The sequence below is a fragment of the Hypomesus transpacificus genome, chromosome 6 (genome assembly GCF_021917145.1).
Source record: "Hypomesus transpacificus isolate Combined female chromosome 6, fHypTra1, whole genome shotgun sequence".
NCBI lineage: Eukaryota > Metazoa > Chordata > Actinopteri > Osmeriformes > Osmeridae > Hypomesus > Hypomesus transpacificus.
This window is the reverse complement of record NC_061065.1, coordinates 6,875,493-6,893,739: the sequence shown is the minus strand read 5'-3', so window position 1 is coordinate 6,893,739 and position 18,247 is coordinate 6,875,493. Positions and strand designations below refer to the sequence as shown.

The following is an 18,247-nucleotide window of genomic DNA, read 5'->3' as shown; positions in this document are numbered from 1 at the left end:
ACAATATTGGGCACAGCTCTCAAGAGTTTCTTCACTTGAAGTTCACTTTACGTCTCTTTTCCAAAAAGCTGAGAAAACAGTCTGGCGTTATGTATTCTACAGTCAGTCTTGATCATTAGAGATGCATGGAAGGATTCTATAACCATCTGGTAATCAAGGCTAATGTGGGATCATCAGCGAGTTCAAACGTCAAACCTTGACAGTTGTCCCTGACATTCATCATCTGTCTGCTAACTCCTTCCAGCGATCGGAGCGCCGTTCTGCCAGGAGCTTTCTGGTGAGGTCGTCTGTCTCACGCCTAAACCACAGGCGTGCGCCAGGCAGATCGATAATCCCCATCAAACGGCACCACAGGTCACTCAAACCTCCGCGAGAAGGCGGAGAGGAAAACCATCCGCGAATCCGATAGCTCCTCAGATCCTCTCTCTCCCTCGCTTTCTATGAGGAAGAGCAGTCGACCCGTCTGCCTCGGGCCTGTCCTTTTAAACCTGATATGCTGTTATGACACGGGGACGCTGGTTCCTGTCTCTCTGTTGGCCTCTGAATACAGGCAGATTTTTTTTCTGGCAGCATCTGATCCGAGACTTCCTCTGCTGCGTGTACAGCCTCAACTGTCTCTCTCTTCTTCCCTTTACTGTCGTCAAGACAGTTTCGTGTCAGGAGTAATTACAGGGCATTGCTGATTTCAGAGGCTGGGATCATTCCGTGACAAACGATAGCGCTAATAAAACGTCAGAAAAGTTAAGTGAATAAAAAAACGTAAAGTGATTTGTTATTTTAAAAAGATTAGGTAACACTGGGAAGATAATCTGTCTGCTTTGTGATGTTCGTAGTTGTGTACAGTAGGCTACTGTGCCATCTGTTGTGTAGTGAAGGTCGTACCTGCAGTTTACGTAAGGATTTTCTTCTATAGCCTACATTGTAGGCCCAGCCTGTCAACTTCCATGCCCTCCACAGAGCTGAGTTGGGCAAGACCAGAGGATCAGCCATGGCTGCAATAACAGATTAGGCTAACATGCCAGGCCCCGTGGCCAGACGTGTTTGACGTTAATGCTTGGCTGTATATTACACAGCTCAGGGAAACGTTGGACGTGAGCGCTGGGATCCAAGGACAGCGATGTTTAGGTACTAATTACGAAACAGCAAGGCACAAGTCTCGCTCCATATTTCCTTACTCCTGTGGAAACACTAGGCAGGCTCCATTTATTTTGCTTCACTGTTGACTCTGGCAGGGCCGGGTCTCAGTAAACACCACTCGCCCACCATTGTAAATCCGACAGGCGCAGATCTTTTAAGTTAGACTCCTTTGAGGAAAAATGGAGACGGATCGGATGGCGGCGCTCGGGTTTTCCGTCTTAATGAGAGAGTGGAGAAGAAGGATGGCTTTTGATCCCTGGCATGGAAGCCTCTATTTAAGCTTGTCAGCGGCCATCACTCTCTCTTCTCTTGCTCTTGTATGGATGGAAGCATCCGACTTGGGCCACTGGGTTTGATCAACTCAGCAAGGCCCTCGTTTCTTCTTCAGAGACAGACAGGACCCACCGTACTCTTCATTTCCCCTTGGTATCTCTGAGAGAACCGTTCTGGCGTTGATGGATTGCCTAACTACAGTTTAAAGAGTGAAAGAAAACGACAACAGGCTGATCTGTGAAAATATTGTTTTATTCGTAGAGCTTCACACTGAACATGCCTCCCAGTCGTCATGCTCAGTTTCATATCAAATGTTTGTCCAAACCACACAAGCACATTATGGTTCTTCAAGGAAGTCCACGGGTTAGAAACATTGCCAAAGACAACGAGCCCAAGACAAATTTCCACCACACTCTAATGAACAATAAAGCTTTTAAACTTTGAATCTAGAGATAGTCCCGCGTGGAGAGCTGAGCTGAGGGGAGGAAATGGCTGTTTGATGAAGGGCTCGAGGGCAGGGTCTCTGAACCAGAAAATGGGTGGACCTCAGCTTGAAGCTGGTTTTCATCGCCACTAATGGCCTAACCTAATCAAGCCTGATTGGACTTGTAATCAAGTACGCTCTAGATTTAGTATATACCGGTGTCATTTTAGACGAAACCAATATCTGGAACTGGACACATAGCTGGGGGACGGGGGACGGGGGGGACGGGGGTATTCAAAAGAACTTTGAGTTCAGGTTCAAATAGAATCGATCAATGTGTTTGGATTGGCATACTGAGATTTCTAAATAAAGGCACATCGTTTAGGCAATGGATTACTCCGTGATTTTAAAAGAAGACTGTCAGAACAGATTTATTCATGCAAACAAACCAGAAATCAGCTCTGTTCTATTCTTCTGTCCGGTCCTGAACAGTCCAACCTGTTCTCCTCGTGTGTTGTTTATAAGCAATCATATTCTAAAACACATTTCATCATTCTACCACTAAACCTCTCAGAAGGATACAGGATAAGATAATAAGATACTTCTAGAATCAGGTAAATACCTCAGAGACTACACCAACACTATTTTAAGAGAGTAAATCAAAGCTTCTCATTGTGATATCTAAGTCTAGTGTATTACTAGTGATTATCATCATCATCAATCATGGATGAATCTGAGCAGCAAAACCATCAGGATGCTAACTAGGGTCAGACTACAGTTCAACAGGATAGCGCACATAGAAGAATAAATAAAACAAACAGCCCATCATCACAGCAACTCCTCCTTAGATGTAATAACACCTGATCTGATGATTTAACCGACACTTTTATCCACAGCAACATACAGGGGAATCTGAACCTTCAATATCTTATTCAGAAGTTAGCTTTACCACTGAGCTATACCAATTCCCTTTTTAAAAAGAACATTTGTGGCCAGTTCATCTATAGATTGCTCCTATAGAGTGACTCATATTAAAAAGACTCTACTAAAAAGGATGAGATGCATATGTGTTTGTGTGTGTGTGTGTTTGAGATGGGGCGTTGTGTGTGTGTGTGTGTGTTTGAGATGGGGCGTTGTGTGTGTGTGTGTTTGAGATGGGGCGTTGTGTGTGTGTGTGTGTGTTTGAGATGGGGCGTTGTGTGTGTGTGTGTTTGAGATGGGGCGTTGTGTGTGTGTGTGTTTAAGATGGGGCGTTGTGTGTGTGTGTGTTTGAGATGGGGCGTTGTGTGTGTGTGTTTGAGATGGGGCGTTGTGTGTGTTATTTAGCCAGTCTCTTAGCCACGTCCTGATAGGCCATCTCCATCTCTCCGTCAGCAGCACAGGTGTTGGTGAACTCGTCACGCGTGTAGGCTTTTTTCAGGTACCGCCAAACACCTGTCAAGTCCGAGGGGATGTCGTAGTTACGGTACTTCTTAGCAACAACCTGCGGATGAAGAGAAGTATATGTGTGTGTCAGAGATGTAGAGAGAGAGAGAGAGGTAGAGAGAGAGGTAGAGAGAGAGAGACAGAGAGAGACAGAGACTGAGAGGTGGAAAAACCAGGCCACCCTCACCTTGACTCTGTCTAGAAAAAGTGACCAAGAGACAGACAGGACGCACTGAGGGACAGCTAGAGAAACCCCCTCACCTTGACTATGTGCAGTTTGGGCAGCAGGTTGCAGTCGGCCAGAGTGAGGTCCTCTCCATCTAGGAAGTACCGGGTGGAGGCCTTCTCGTCCTCCATGCTGTCTGCATCGATCTCCTCAGGCAGGGGGGTGTTCAGGTAGTCATCCAGCTTCCTCAGGGCCTTGGTAAGACCTTTCTCCAGACCTACACACACACACATAGCTCATTTACATGTTACATTTACAACATAGTAGGAACATTTACAGCATAGTAATGACAAGATCATAAAAAGGATTGAGTTGATAAATGAATGCTCTTTCCATTAGAATGTGGAACCTACACCCACTAGATGGCAGCATTAGTCAGACACCAGAAGCGTTCACAGTTTATGTCCCCAGCGTGACTCTGCTACCATCTAGTGGCGGTATGCAGTACCTGTCATGACACTTACTGCTAGAGTGGTTGTGAACTCGCAAGCGGAACCAGCTGTGTGTGTGTGTGTGTGAGGTGGGATTGTCTGAACGAGCTCGAACACCACACCTTCGTTGGCGTTCATCCGGGTGTTCTTGATGTAGGCCGAGAACTTGGCGAAGATGTTGTTCCCAGCTGTGTTGGACTCTCTGTGCTTGGCGGCCAGCTTGGGATACCTGAGGGGCAGACAGTGAGGAACACGGTCACACACATCTGGAGCACATTGTCACCTGCGTCAGGACCAGGGAGCATGTTGAACACGTTAGAGAGTCTCACTGAAATCCTAGTCTACAAGCATCCTTGTTCCTTTGAACAGTCTCTGATCATTTACCGAAAGCGCTACATTAAAGTCCGCCAGCAGTGATGAATACGTGGATTGATGGTGGGTAAGAATAAGAATAAGAGTTATACGGAACTGACGTACTTTGGTGGAGCCAAGACATCCTCCAGGAATTCTTCGATCTTGTTGATGTCAGTCTTGACCTCTCCGTTGAAGGTCAGGAAGGGGGGATGTGTCCCTGGAGCTAGGTTATGCAGGTCAGCAGGCTTCCTAACAAGGTCAAATGACCTTGTTAGTGTGTGTGTCTGTGTATATGTGTGTATGAGTGTGTGTGTGTGTGTTACCTACCTCTTTAGGTCCACAGTTGTGACGTTAAAAACCACTCCTTTGAGCCAGAGAATCATGAAGAGGCGCTGAGAGAAGGGACAGTTTCCAATGCTCTCCCCATCAATGCCTGCCTGCACAGCAAAACAAGAAGAACCGTCAACACCCTGGGAAAACTGCTATTTTAGAAGTGCTTTCATACTCATGCACGTTCAGGGAAGTACTTTATTTAGGATTATGTTTTTTCTTTCTGACATGTGTATTGATAGATGTGGTGGACACACCACATCTATCTTTAGCCTATCTGACCTTTGGGACCTGATAGACATGAAGAAGTTAGGTTTGAGTGCATTTGGTCAGGAGAACTAACAGGATATATTGGCTGTCTGTGAACTTTAAACAGGGAGGCTGGTCCATTGAAGGCTCATGCTCTCTAGTGAGAGCCTGGCCACCAGGGTTATAAAACCAAAAGGTAAACATGCGTGCTTAAAGGAAAACAAAGTTCAAAGTGCTGTTAGGGAGAGAGGTACGGAATCTCAACCTAGCCTGGCGTGTCGTACCTGATCAGGTGTCCGTGTGCACCGACATGGAAAGCTAACCCAGACACCTGACTCTCTGGCCAGTCTGAATAATGCAAACTGATTCCATTTCCTGGTTCACTGGTCACTGGGACTTCCAGACAGTCAATCATCCACAGGCTGCCTGAAAGCCCCCCCCCCATCCCGACCTCTTACCCAGGGCTTTCACAGTCATGTGTCATGGTAGGGGAAAGCATTTCTTATTATGCTGCTACAAGAAGAAGGTTCCACAGCCTTCCTGTTTGTCGACGTACCGTCTGCTGCTGAGAACGAAATGGCAAGAGTTTATCTTCTAGCAAAGACCAGAGAGAGGAGTTTCCCCTTGTGAAAGGCGCTGAGCTGACTGTATGTATGCCAGAGTCCTCCCATTGAAGCCCCAGTCCCGCGTGTGTGGCTGTGAAGCTTCTGTCTGTGCATTGTTTTGACTCGACTCAATGGGACTGAGGTAACACAATGCCCTGCGGCGGATAATAGCCAATCAGGATCTAGAACATGGAGGACAATGGCAGTCACACACCAGTGGGCCACTGGGCCGATGAGCTGGGTTGCCCAGCTTAGTCAGATGATGCTGGATGTCCGTGGGACGTCAACATGCGACTGTGTTGTGATCCTCTATAAAAACACCACTTGAGTGACAGTTCGGTTGACATGAGATTATTGACGAAAGAATACTCACCGATGAAGAATCAGAATTTTATTTTGATTGGGCATTTAATGTATCAAGCTGTCTTGACTCTCTGTTTTGATTGATGTATTAATGTCCAAACCCAAGCATATCCTGCTCTTAAGTAGGCCATTGACCCCCCTTCAGAAACACTTGATTTGATGTGTGTCAAAACCTCAAAATAGAAAGTCGAGTGGAACATGTTCCCCCCTGTGTGAGTGTGGGGTCCTGGTGGGGGACCCAGCCTGCTCCTGGCAGCCTGGTCCATATAGGACACAGCCCAGTGGGCAGGGCGGAAAGGTGCCTGGGTCGCTACATGTGTGAGTTTAAGATTCAGATGCTGCTGGTTCCATCTACACTGGTTGAGTTGATGGGAGATAGTCTGTATGTGAGGGACACTGGATCTGACAGTGATGTAAGCAAAAATAGTGCAGCAGGGAAACTCTCTGAATGGCTAGCTGGCTACTGGGTAGGCTGGCAAGCTGGCTGGCTGACTGGCCAACTGGTTGACCGATAGGTTGGCTAGCTGGCTGGTAGGCTGTCTGGCTAGCTAGTAGGCTGTCTGGATAGTAGGCTGGTAGACTGGTTGACTAGCTGGCTAGGCATAGTCTACGAGATGGATAATTGGGTCAGTGCATCTCTGCAGTTCATCAGCACTGAGATTTTCCACCTGCCTCCACCTTAGCTACCCCAGGTGCCGAGCAGTCGTCTTCCCCTGCCTCAGGGGGACTCCTGGGAACTGTACAGTACAGCACCATATGGCTCTCTCTTCATAACACATTCTGAACTGTAACCAGGTCCAGCCCACAGCAGTTTGCTAGTTTGAGTAGAATAATAATATAATCTATATAGCATTATCTATATCCATGTAATCTATATTTGATTTGATGCGATGCAAAGACAGTGTAATCTGAGGAAGAGTTCCTAACCATAACAGTAACCCTAACACACCATGGTGTATTTAGTAGTAGTTTATAAACCTGAGTCAGGTAATCTGACCCAGACACCAGTCTTGTCACATGGTGGAAGTGAGTGGGCTGTGTTTCCTACCATCAACAAGTATCTACGGTATCACTGTCACAACTGGGTCATCCGGCATTAGAACGTGCTGCAGTAACTATAGCACCACTCTAGGGTTACACACACTTTCCACAACACACACCAGCCGCAGCACTAAAACCATGACCAGGTACAGGAACACGATGGTGTATGTGACTTAGCGACTTCAACAGTTTAGTGAATTCTGTCTTTGTAGCGCACACGATGAGGTAAAGTCACATTACATCTGTCTTACCTTGACAAAAAGCTCTATGTCTGGGTCCCTGTCCTGTCCGTTCGAGGACATCCTGCCTGTCCTTCTGGGCACTGTGCCTTGGCGTAAAAGTCAAATGACTGCTACAATAAGTCCAGTCCACAGTCGTTGGAGTCTACATCCTCCTGACAGAGCATGTACCGGGAAGACTTGTAGGAATCTCCACTGTCAATCTGAAGAGATCTCTTCTGGCTTCTTCTGTCCCTGCTTGTCTCCTAACTTGTCTCCTTGCTGGCCTCCCAAGGGGAAGATGCTGGCAGTGGGCGGGACTGCAGGTGGGCCAGGGGGGCTAGGGACTGCAGGTGGGCCAGGTGGGCTAGGGTTTTTACTGGGCTCTGATTTTGACCTGCAGGACCACAGACAGAGTGCAGCTCCAGTTGATAGACTGGGAACAGGTGTCAGGCTATAGCAGGGGGTGGAGCCCTATCTCTCTCTGTGTGTGTCTCTCTCTCTCTATCTCTCTGTGTCTCCTTCCACCTCTCTCTCTCTCTCTCTCTCTGTGTGTGTGTCTCTCTCTCTGTGTCTCCTTCCACCTCTCTCTCTCTCTCTCTCTCTCTCTCTCTCTCTCTCTGTCTCCCCTTCTCTCTCTGTGTGTGTATCTCTCTCTCTCTCCCCCCCCCCCCCCTCCCCTTCTTTCTCTGTGTGTGTCTCTCTCTCTCTCCCCCTCCACTTCTCTCTCTCTCTCTCTGCCTCCTTCCAGTTCTCATTCTCACCCCTTGCTCTCTCCCTGCCATCCCTCTCTACCCTTCTCTACCTTATTTTCCTATTCCAAGTCTCTCTCTCCTCCCATCTTGTTCAGTTATCAGCAGTCTTTGATATGGAAACTTTGCGGTGACTGACTTGGTGGTGTGTGCTGGATCGTGTCAGGGTCCTCTGGTGTTCTCTCCAGTAGGACAGTTTACTATGATCTATTCTACATGTCAACTCTTTCTTGTGTGTGATAGGACAACTTAGCCGTGACCCCAGAGGGAGGTGGAAGTGTCATGCATATTTAATTGAGAATGTCTAGTAAGGTATAACATAGGTTATATCAGATAACCAACAGTAGAAGATTCCTGTTTGAATTATTGATGTTTGACTTTGGTTTTTGGAAATCACCAATATAGTTCAAGCTGTTGAACGACTCACTGACTTACTAACCAACCAACTAACTGTCTAACTGACTCACTGACTACATTATTCTGGGGTTAAGGATATATTATATTCAAGAGTCATCTGGTGTCATCATGTTGCATCTGGTGCAACATGTAATATGCATTACTTTACAAATTAAGCTTTACATTAGATTAATATTTTTCAGTCTCTATTTGCATGTGGCATGGAGGAGCTGTTATTCTCTGGAAAAGGGACAGTGACCCCTTGTGGCATAAACATAGATGTACACTCCTGAGGAGCAACAGGCACAGTCAGATATGTTCTGTTTAAAACTCAATTGCACCAGACCATTATCATATTACTGAAATGGAGGTAGTAGTGGGCGTACATACAGTTCCCTGAGTGTTTCAGCATATTTCCCTTTTGAAGAATCATGCTAGCACACTAACCCTTTCAAGAAGCACACTCACACAGCAACCCTTCAGAGTTGCCTAAGACGGAACAAAGGACTGCTGCTCCCCTGAGAGATTGTGTTAATCATTCTACAACATTTAGATTCAAGGAAAAGGCTTTCACTCTGACCTAAAGTCAGTACCATACAATTTCACTGTCAATCTTGCGTGTAGCCTTTATGGTTTACAGTAGGATGATTACAAACAACAGGAATCTAGTTGACCATAAAAAGCGAGTGAATATATGATCAAATGATATCTAAAATATTTATTGTAGGAATGGGAAGGGTCAAATCACTATCCTTCTGCACTAATCATTTACTGTGGCGTCAAATCATTAACAGACCCTGCCGGTCTTTCGTAAGACAAACCAGAGATGAGAGTCTTTGAATCTAATGTATGACAGCCAAAAAAACCTATGTTACAGAATGTATGTACATCTCTTTTATGGCCATATTTTATGGGTCTATAACTGGTGTAGCTGTTTGAATCCATAACCATGATACAAACAACCTGCAGTAAATAATCATAATAATAAAAATGTCATATTAAACTTGGCAGTGGATTATATAGGCTACAATAGAGACAAGCCCAAACACACTCTGTTCCAATTCCCGGCTGTGCCAAAAAGACGTTGTGTCCTACTTGCCTCGGGGGGAATGTCCCTGTACTTACTGTAAGTCGCTCTGGATAAGAGCGTCTGCTAAAATGACTAAATGTAAATAATACTGTCTGATCTTCGATACAGGTTTGGTTCTTTTGAGGCCGTTCCTGAAAGGGAACCCACAATCCTATCATGTTGTGGTATGAAGGGTGTTTCAGCCAAGTGCCCTATCTCTGAGGGTAGGGGTTTGTTTAAACTGATAGGATGAATGGGTCTGCTAGTTTCTGATTGCTAAAGCTTCAAGACTTTTATTGTCTCTTGCTTTATGACGCAATGTGAACATGAACAGTTGTGAAATCCAGTGAGTTCACTTGTGGGTGGGGAGGGGAGGGGAGGGGAGGGGAGGGGAGGGGAGGGGAGGGGAGGGGAGGGGAGGGGAGGGGAGGGGAGGGGAGGGGAGGGGAGGGGACTGAGGACTGAGGACTGAGACACCCTTGAACCACAAGGTGTTCAAATGGCTCAACCCGATTACTTGTCATGTTACAGACCACGGATGACAGTCATAGCCAACTAATCTCTGCGTGAACATATACAAAGTGTACACGTACAGTCTGGGCAGATAAGGGCTTTTTTTCTGAAGGACTACAGCAACTTGAGTATCTCTCAATCACTGTTTCTCAATCAGCAAAGTGACCTCTGTATGTTCAAAAAGGCAGATAATAGTTTTGCTGTGTTCAGAAAAACATTTGCTCAGCCATGGAGTTCACCCCTGGTTTATATGGTGGGACTGTAAATGGGTTAATCATTACATCAGACTCCATGGGTTTGTCTCAAAGTCAAAGACTCAGGCCCACCTACCTGGAAGATTTCCGCTTTATTCGAGAGACTGGAAAATGATTCTTGTGAGGTTTTTGTGTGTCTCGCGAGGCACACAAATAAGTGAATATTTCCGTACAAATTAATTTACATGTATTAATTTACTAAATGCTTTTATCCAAAGCTTCATACAAATAGTGTCTGAAATACATGCAGCAGATCACTTCAGTCAAGCACCAGTTCTCACAATGCTTCAGTGGTTAGTGCCAAAGGATGGTCTGTATTGTTGTCGGACACAATCCAACAACCATTTCACCATTAAATCTTACTTAAAACTGTTCTTGCTTCAGACTACATCAAGAAATCGAAGAGAATCCTTCAACTGAAGATGGTCTAATCCACAAGACTCCCTAACATTGATCTTGCCCTACAGCCAAGATCCCCAACATGCAGCCAAAGTGAATGAAACTTGAACAAAGGTCAACGTGAACTGCAACTGTCTGTCTCCTTCCTACTCTGCTCATCAAGGTTTATATACAGAGTATTTTGGGCAGTCCATTACATAAGATAGCATTTCCTATTGGATATTGGCCAAGTGACAAAATCCAGAAGTGAGAAGTTTATTGAGAATGACCTTCACACCAAGGACCTTACCCTAACTTTAATTTGAGATAGTAGACATGTATTAACCAAAGAATACATTGCCAACAACAATGCACACCATTTTAAGATACTGTTTTGATTCACAACGAATTCGAGTAATTCTTACCTTGACAAATAGTGAGATTTCAGGTTGTGTGGGATTTGCTGGTGCAACACTATTCTCGTCCAAAGTGACATTCTCGAGAGTTTTGAGGCTGTAGTCGACAATCTCCTCCGGTTCTGAGGGCAGGTCGGTGTGACTGTAGGCCATTAGCATCCCATCCTCCGCGTTGTCGTCCTCGAGCAGTATCGGGGGGTCATCGCACGGGTCTCTGAGAGACTCGGAGAATGCCGATGATGCCGCTGACAGGCGTCTCGAGAAGCTCGAGACGTCGGCTGCCTCGCCGTTAACCTCCGCTGTTGCATCCACGACCACTGCAGCTGTCTCAACTGCTGCCACCTCTGGTATTGTCTCAACTTTTTCAACTTTCTCATCTTTGGTTTTCTCATCTTCATCGTCGCTAGAGGATGAAGATGAGTGCTCTTTGGATGGTTGCTCTTTTTCACCCACGGTCTCCCTGGTGTCCATATAGTCCGGTGATGATCGCTTTTCTTCTTCGGTTGCATGCACCACGATTTCACTGTAAATCGCCTCTGTCACCTCGCTCGGTGTCTCATAAACAGCTCCTTGGTTCTCATACTTGGGCTCGACTGGGCTGTCTGGTCGTTCACACGGTTTTTCATACAAATTCCCTTCGTCTACTTTTTCGTAAATGTTTTCCATATTTGTTGCTTATGTCTGAGCTCGGTTGCGGAGTAAGGTGAAGTTGGAGTTGAAACACACTGACGCACACACACTGACGGCTGCGCTGTTGGATGGAGCGCATGAGCAAATGACTGATGACTTATGACAGAACTTTGATCCTGGCAGGCAACAGGTGGCTTATGCAAATGAGCATCTCGATTGAGACCTTGTATCGGGGAATGCGTTTCCCAAGTCCGCTCCGTAACATATCAAGTTGGCTAGATGACAAACCTTTTCAGCAAAAGCCATCCCTGTCGACAAAAAATAACTGTTTTATAAGACATATTTAGCAATATGGATAAAAAAACAAACAGGAGCAAGCTTTCTAAAAGGTGTATTTTGACAAAAGTAATGTGACACACCGTCTTATCATTTGTCCCTTTATTTCAGCAGAAAATGTCAATTAAATTGCATCAATACCACAATGTTATTTTTCAAAAATTAGTACTGTCCCTTTATTAAATACCTCTTAATTTTATATTCGTATTATTCCAAATGCAAAATAACTGCACCAAATACAGAATTTAGATTTTCAATTAGTTCTTTTTTTTCTTAATATAACATAAACACGTATGGATTCCTCTTATTCAGGGAGTAGAAGCACGTGACCAGACAACCCTTTTTTCCTTTAAGAAACAAGACAATTGATTAATCAAAAGTTATCATTTTTTTATACAAATGTTTTGATTTGTCAATTTAAATTCAGTAAAAAGTATATCACAGTGATGTTGTCTGTTATTTTTGGGCAGAGATGTTTAATGTGTTTAAATCTAAAAAGACAAATTCAATCTATCATATTCTTAAATAATCTATATCAACATACCACAATGACGTAAGAGTAAGAAGCTAAATAACTCAGAATCAAATGAAAAGCGTTTCGGCTAGAGGCACCTATCATTGTTAAATTCAAATAACGTCTACAAATAAAGAGTGCAAACAATATATTTCCCATAATGCCCCTTGTTTTAGTTTAATCATTTAGTGCAAATCAGGGGAACCACTCATTCCTCCGTTCTCAGTAGTCTCAACAAAAAGGGGGCAAGGAAATGCTTACAAACCCTAAGACAAAATACTGACCAATAGCAATTGCACTTCACGTTTCACCAACAAATGGTCATGGATTATCAAACTTGTTCATGGGGCTACAACACACAAGCATTTTATACAGGAATATGCCCCCATCATGACAAAATGCATGAAACAAAATAAATAATTCACACAAAAAGAATTGCACATTACAGAGAGATGATCTCTATGAAGTTGAAAGGCAAATGGTATTGGCTACTGAAGGGCAAGGTAGCAATGGATGGATCAATGACTGTACACATGAGCAGCTTTTGAGAGGCTACTATCCTAGCCTTCTGCTAAAACATACTCCTCAAACCAAACACTAAAAACTCACTGACCCATTCAGTTCTTCAAACTGAATCTAGCTTATTGGAATAATTAGACATGGTATATCCATGCAATGTATAATGCTGATGTGTTATAGATTAAAAGAGAACAAGCCTGTTCTCTGGCCACACATGAATGCATTTCAACTGGAAATGGTGCCTGTGAATTTATGTAACAAATGATGCAAGCCAGTATCTAAACAACACAAGTAGAGCTTGCAGCTTTAAACTCTGTGACAAATGATGAGATTATGAGACGTTCAATGGCAAGGAAAGCAAAGCCAAACAGAAGCCTGCATTAAAGGTGTAAACCCTAAGTTCTTTAACTGCAGTACGGACTGACTAGAAACAACCCCATTGCCTTTTCCCTGTTTCCATTTAGACTCATCCAAACACAGGAGATAAGTAGACGTTTTGGACAGGCCTACATTACTGACTACGGATGTAGTTCTACATAGTGCACATGACTACTGTATAGATTTAGTCACACTTGGGAAGAAGCAACTGGGGTTCTGTTTCGAGACTCAAGCCATGTTTTATTTGGGGAATTAACTTATCTTTTTTTTTTTTTTTTTCTCTCCCTTCTTTTCTCCTTTTCGTACTCGCCTGCCCTACAGGTGAAGCTCTTCCTGCAACAGCGGCTGGGACATCTCCCTGTTTCGGATGGGCAACGAAGGCCGCTGCCTCAGAGTCACATGTCTGACAAACACCTTCAGGAAGCCCAGCACCATCAATACTCCCAGCAGAGAGCCCACAACGGGGGCATAGGAGGACTCTTCAGCCCCAGCCTGGGTGGTAGGTGTGGGGGGAAAGGGCTCAGAGAGGAGGTCCTGGACCCTGGAGAGGGACCCATTGTTGGGCAGAGCGTGGAGGGACAGGATGTGACACATTAGAGGGTAGAGGTCAACGGAATGCATGGAGGTCTTGACGTAGTTCCGCCGGAAAGCAGGGCCTCTGGCCACAAAGACAGGTTGCATGCTGGGTAAAGAGTTGTTGTATCCGTGGTTTCCCACTATAAATTAACAAGAAAGAAATGATTAATACCTCTGATAACAAAACGATTTCCTTTGGTAATGGTTTTTTAATTTTTTATAAAGGGAGTATTTATTCAGAAATCTAGAAGTCAATACTGGTTTGAACTTACACATGAATGGTCCACTCTTGTTCTGCATGATGGTCCATCCCTCTTTGGCTTCGATGATAATAGGCATGATTCTAGCGTTGTGTCGGTAATGGAAGTGTTCGGGGATATTCTCCTTCTTGTAGACCATCATGTTGGGGTTTGCATCCACCAGCTTGTCATACACCTCATCAAACATTCCTGTCAAATACGGGAGCGGTTTAAGTAAATTGTTACAACTGCATTTACTCCATTGTGAGGTCACTGAATATTGAGATGGCCATTGTTGTTTTGATTTGTAGAATATTATAATGCCTATTCTGATGGAGTCTTTAGCATGCTGTGACTATTGTGATGTCCATGTAGAATGTTGACATTGTTCAGCTCAGACGTCAGATTGCAATCACTCAAACACAACACAAAGGCAATGAATCTACCCCAAGATTGTTTGAAAAACAACAAGGAAAACCTGAATATTTGATGAGCACACTTTCTTACCCTCTTTGGGGAGTATGCCCACCACTGGACTTTTATCCACCCAGGTGTACAGCTCTCTGGGAACATACTCATCCAGTTCAACGATCTTGTCAGTGGACAGCTGCGTCATGCCGTGGTCACTGGTCACCACCAGGTTGATCCTCTCATACAGGCCAGCCTTCCTCAGCTCGTTCCTCAGATATCCCAGCTTATCGTCGATGTCGGCGATGACTACGTCCATGAGAGAGCTTTCTGGGCCCAGGTTGTGTCCGCTCTCGTCCGGTTCCTCCCAGTAAAGGACCCCGAAATCCACCGCTTCTTCTTCGGGGCCCGAAAACCATTCGATGATCTGCTCGACGCGAGTCTCGAAAGGAACCGAGGCATTGTAGGGAAGGTAGCGGCTCGGATACATCCCGTGGATTTCCACATCGGAACCAGGCCACATGACCGCTCCGCTGCGCCCTCCCGCTCTCTGATTGGTCTCCCAAATAGGCACCGCCTCCTCCCACCACCGAGAGTCATACATGCTTGCCGTCTCCATGGAGAAGGACTGGTTGAGTACCGGGTCGAACATCTCGTTGGCAACGATGCCGTGTGTTTCAGCGTACAGTCCCGTCACCAAGCTGTAGTGGTTGGGGAAGGTTTTGGTGATGTACGCGTTCTCCACCTTCTCCACCTTCACCCCTTCATCCATCAGAGCGTTGAAGTTGGGGGTGGGAACTCGGTTGACGTAATCCCAGCGGAAGCCATCGAAAGACAGAAGAAGAAGCTTGGCACGACCCCTAGAGTCCTGGCCTCTGGCAGCGTGGTTCCTGGCAGCGTTCCCCCTTCCATGGGGATCCTGGAGAGAGACCAGTGGCAGCAGTAGGCTCCACATGAGGACCAGGGGCCAGCCGGAGAATCCTTTCACTAGGCTGCCCAGCATCTTACCCTCCTGTGGGAGAGGGAAGGCAGACAGGTAAGCAATGAACAAATACACAACTCTTATAGCATGCTGTGTCTGTTGAACCCATGAAGTCAACATTTAAAACAGTCCCAATTGTTGATGACTGTTTGACGGTGTAGCTGAGATGTTTGTGTTTTGATGTGTGGCTAGGTGTGTTGTGAAATGATTGGTTTGAGTTGGCGTTGCAGAAATTGTAGGAAATGGCATCGCTGCAATGCATGCACTACATGAAGGAAGTTACGCCCTAAATTCAAGTCAAAGTATACTGTGCTATTACAAGCAACACGTAGCTGGTATGATAGCTTGATATCTGCAAGACAATAATGATGTCATCCCAAATATGACAGGTTATTACAATGTAGCATGCAGACTATATAAATACAAAGTGAAACGGATACCTTGATTGCCCTTGACAACCTGAGAAACAGAAAAACGTTAAGATGATGAAAAACATTTCGTATTTTGTTCGACGTTTTATCATGCTAGCGAGCCAGCTAACTGAGTGTTTCTTGCAACATAGCAGTGACGTCGGCATTAGTAAGCTGGTTTCAAAGGAATACATTATGATCATAAAAATTAATCGTATAATCTCAATGTTTTTGAATGCTTGTTTACGAATATATGCCATTGCTCTGCTGTCAACCTTACCTTGTTCTCTGATTCAGCACTTGCTTGCAGCCTGCGCTAAAATAAATAGACGTCTCGGTTCAGTCAAAGGAAGTCCCGCCCCTAGAAAATGCATAATCTAAAAATACATTCAAGAAGACTGCTACTACAGAAGCGCCAAATAGGAACATATCCTCACATAAATTTTAATGATATTAGTGTGGTATCGTTTATCGGTAAAGACCTCCATAAAATTAGCTGGAACAATCACACCTGTTCAGATGACGTAATGTATACACTTACTAGATTGTTAAGTAGCCTACAGGCCCTAAATGGTAGACCTACTTGCGCAATTGTGAGTGAGCAGATCGTAAACAGGTTTAAACATCGTATACTTTTTATTTTTATAATATAAGCCAATAATTGTGATAGGCTACCTTAGTTTTACCCTTTGCAAGACATTAACCTGGATGTGGCACAAGGTGACAAGTGTGTAAACAACAAGGAATGTAATAGGCCTCCCCCTTAAGGAAAACATAACCCACCCCTTTAGAGTTAAATCTATTGCACTAATGTTCTTTGGACAATGACGCGTTTTATCCACAAGATGTCAGTCAAGTGTTACTAATGCTATACGATTCCAAACTCACTAGTGGCCTGTAGATATTTACATGTAGTCATTTAGCAGACGCTCTTATCCAGAGCGACTTACAGTAAGTACAGGGACATTCTTCCCGAGGCAAGTAGGGTTGTGTGCCTTGCCCAAGGACACAACGTCATGTGTATTGGCTGGGAATCGAACTGGCAACCTTCAGATTCCTAGTCCGATGCTCTACCCGCTCAGCCACCTGACTCCCTATGACCTCAACTATTTCAAACCTGGGAGTGTCTGGTGGTATTAAAAACTAAGTTTTATGCCTTTTGTGTGTCAAAAAGTGTCAGGCAGTTGTCATCAAGCAATTTGCCCAGTCTGTTACATCACAACATTTACAATCCCAATCCAGAGAACATAGGCCTAAAGGTTTTTACATGTTCTCAAAGTTGACAATCACATCTTTTTTTATGAACAACATCCATAGTACAATATATAAATAATGAGTAAACAATCCACCGGGTAACACCAGCATCGCCGCTGACCCAGGAAATCCAAAGTATTTCTGGGTATTTCTCTGGAAGGTGACACTACAGTGCAACGCCAACCACAGTGATCCACCACATCTCCCTCCAACCCCCCCCCCCCCCCCCCCCCCCCCCCGCAGAGGGAACGTCCTCAACCTCCAGGAGACCGGGTTCCGCCTCGGCCCAGGCTGCACCACTTTAATTGGATTCCTCGCAGTCCTCCCACATGGTTGTTGTCTAAACCTGCAAAAGAACGGCTTCGTGGAAACTGATCTAATACATCCCCGAGTGTCTTTTGTTTGCAATCAAAGAAAATCTGAGAAATTTGAATTCTCTGTATCTCACTGAGCAATTTAATTAATGCTGGCTATGTAACCCTTCATCATTCACTCAGGCCATTCATGACACAATCAGCTCTGGAATTGAAGACCTATTGTTACACCACTACAAATTACCCATTCTCTTGCTCTCTGTATCTGTGTAGCCAATCTCTCTCGCTCTCTCTTTCTCTTTCTCTCTGTTATTTTTTCCTATCCATTTAGCTGACAGGGTAAATCTAGTTAGAAGTTGTGGGGCAAACCATGTGTGTTCTAGGTTGGTTTCTAAAACATTGAGGTATTCAGGTCCAAACAGTTGTGTAAAAGGTTTTGTGATGCGAGAGGATACGCTATTTATGTTACAACTTATTCCATTGTGATGTCACTGAATATTGAGATGGCCATTGTTGTTTTATTTTGTAGTATGTTGTAATGCCTATTGTGAAGGAGTCTATAGCATGCTGTGACTAATTGTGATGTCCATGTAGAATGTTGACATTGTCATTGCAAATTAAGTATACACTATTGTGATGCTTTTCAGGAATATTATGGTGTTTATGCCATGGAGTTGAGAGACTTTGTAGGACAACCCTATATTTGGTCTGGATAAAACATGATTGATCACACCATGATTCCAATGATAATACTGCCACTAAAAATGAGCTCTCAGTAACAAATATGTCACTACTGAAGTTGCTTGAAGTTTAACTACATGAACACAATATAA

The 18,247-nt window shown here is 44.6% G+C and overlaps 2 protein-coding genes across 3 annotated transcripts; both read right to left on the bottom strand.

The window, feature by feature from the left end:
* Positions 1–3,084: 3,084 nt before the first annotated feature.
* Positions 3,085–11,587, bottom strand: clic5b (chloride intracellular channel 5b). Its single transcript, XM_047022006.1, has 6 exons — positions 10,864–11,587; positions 4,598–4,707; positions 4,394–4,519; positions 4,039–4,145; positions 3,521–3,702; positions 3,085–3,317 (listed from the first exon to the last, which is right to left on the bottom strand). The coding sequence occupies exons 1-6, from the start codon at positions 11,518–11,520 to the stop codon at positions 3,153–3,155; spliced, it is 1,347 nt and encodes a 448-aa protein (XP_046877962.1). The 5' UTR covers positions 11,521–11,587; the 3' UTR covers positions 3,085–3,152.
* Positions 11,588–11,905: 318 nt separating this feature from the next.
* Positions 11,906–16,209, bottom strand: enpp5 (ectonucleotide pyrophosphatase/phosphodiesterase 5). 2 transcript variants are annotated; one of them, XM_047022004.1, is made up of 5 exons: positions 16,127–16,209; positions 15,877–15,895; positions 14,554–15,466; positions 14,080–14,256; positions 11,906–13,947 (listed from the first exon to the last, which is right to left on the bottom strand). In XM_047022004.1, the coding sequence occupies exons 3-5, from the start codon at positions 15,455–15,457 to the stop codon at positions 13,547–13,549; spliced, it is 1,482 nt and encodes a 493-aa protein (XP_046877960.1). In that variant the 5' UTR covers positions 15,458–15,466; positions 15,877–15,895; positions 16,127–16,209; the 3' UTR covers positions 11,906–13,546. The 2 variants fall into 2 exon arrangements, with proteins under 2 accessions (XP_046877960.1, XP_046877961.1); XM_047022005.1 differs by lacking the exon at positions 15,877–15,895 and having other exon boundaries at positions 16,127–16,206.
* Between the last annotated feature and the right edge of the window lie 2,038 nt (positions 16,210–18,247).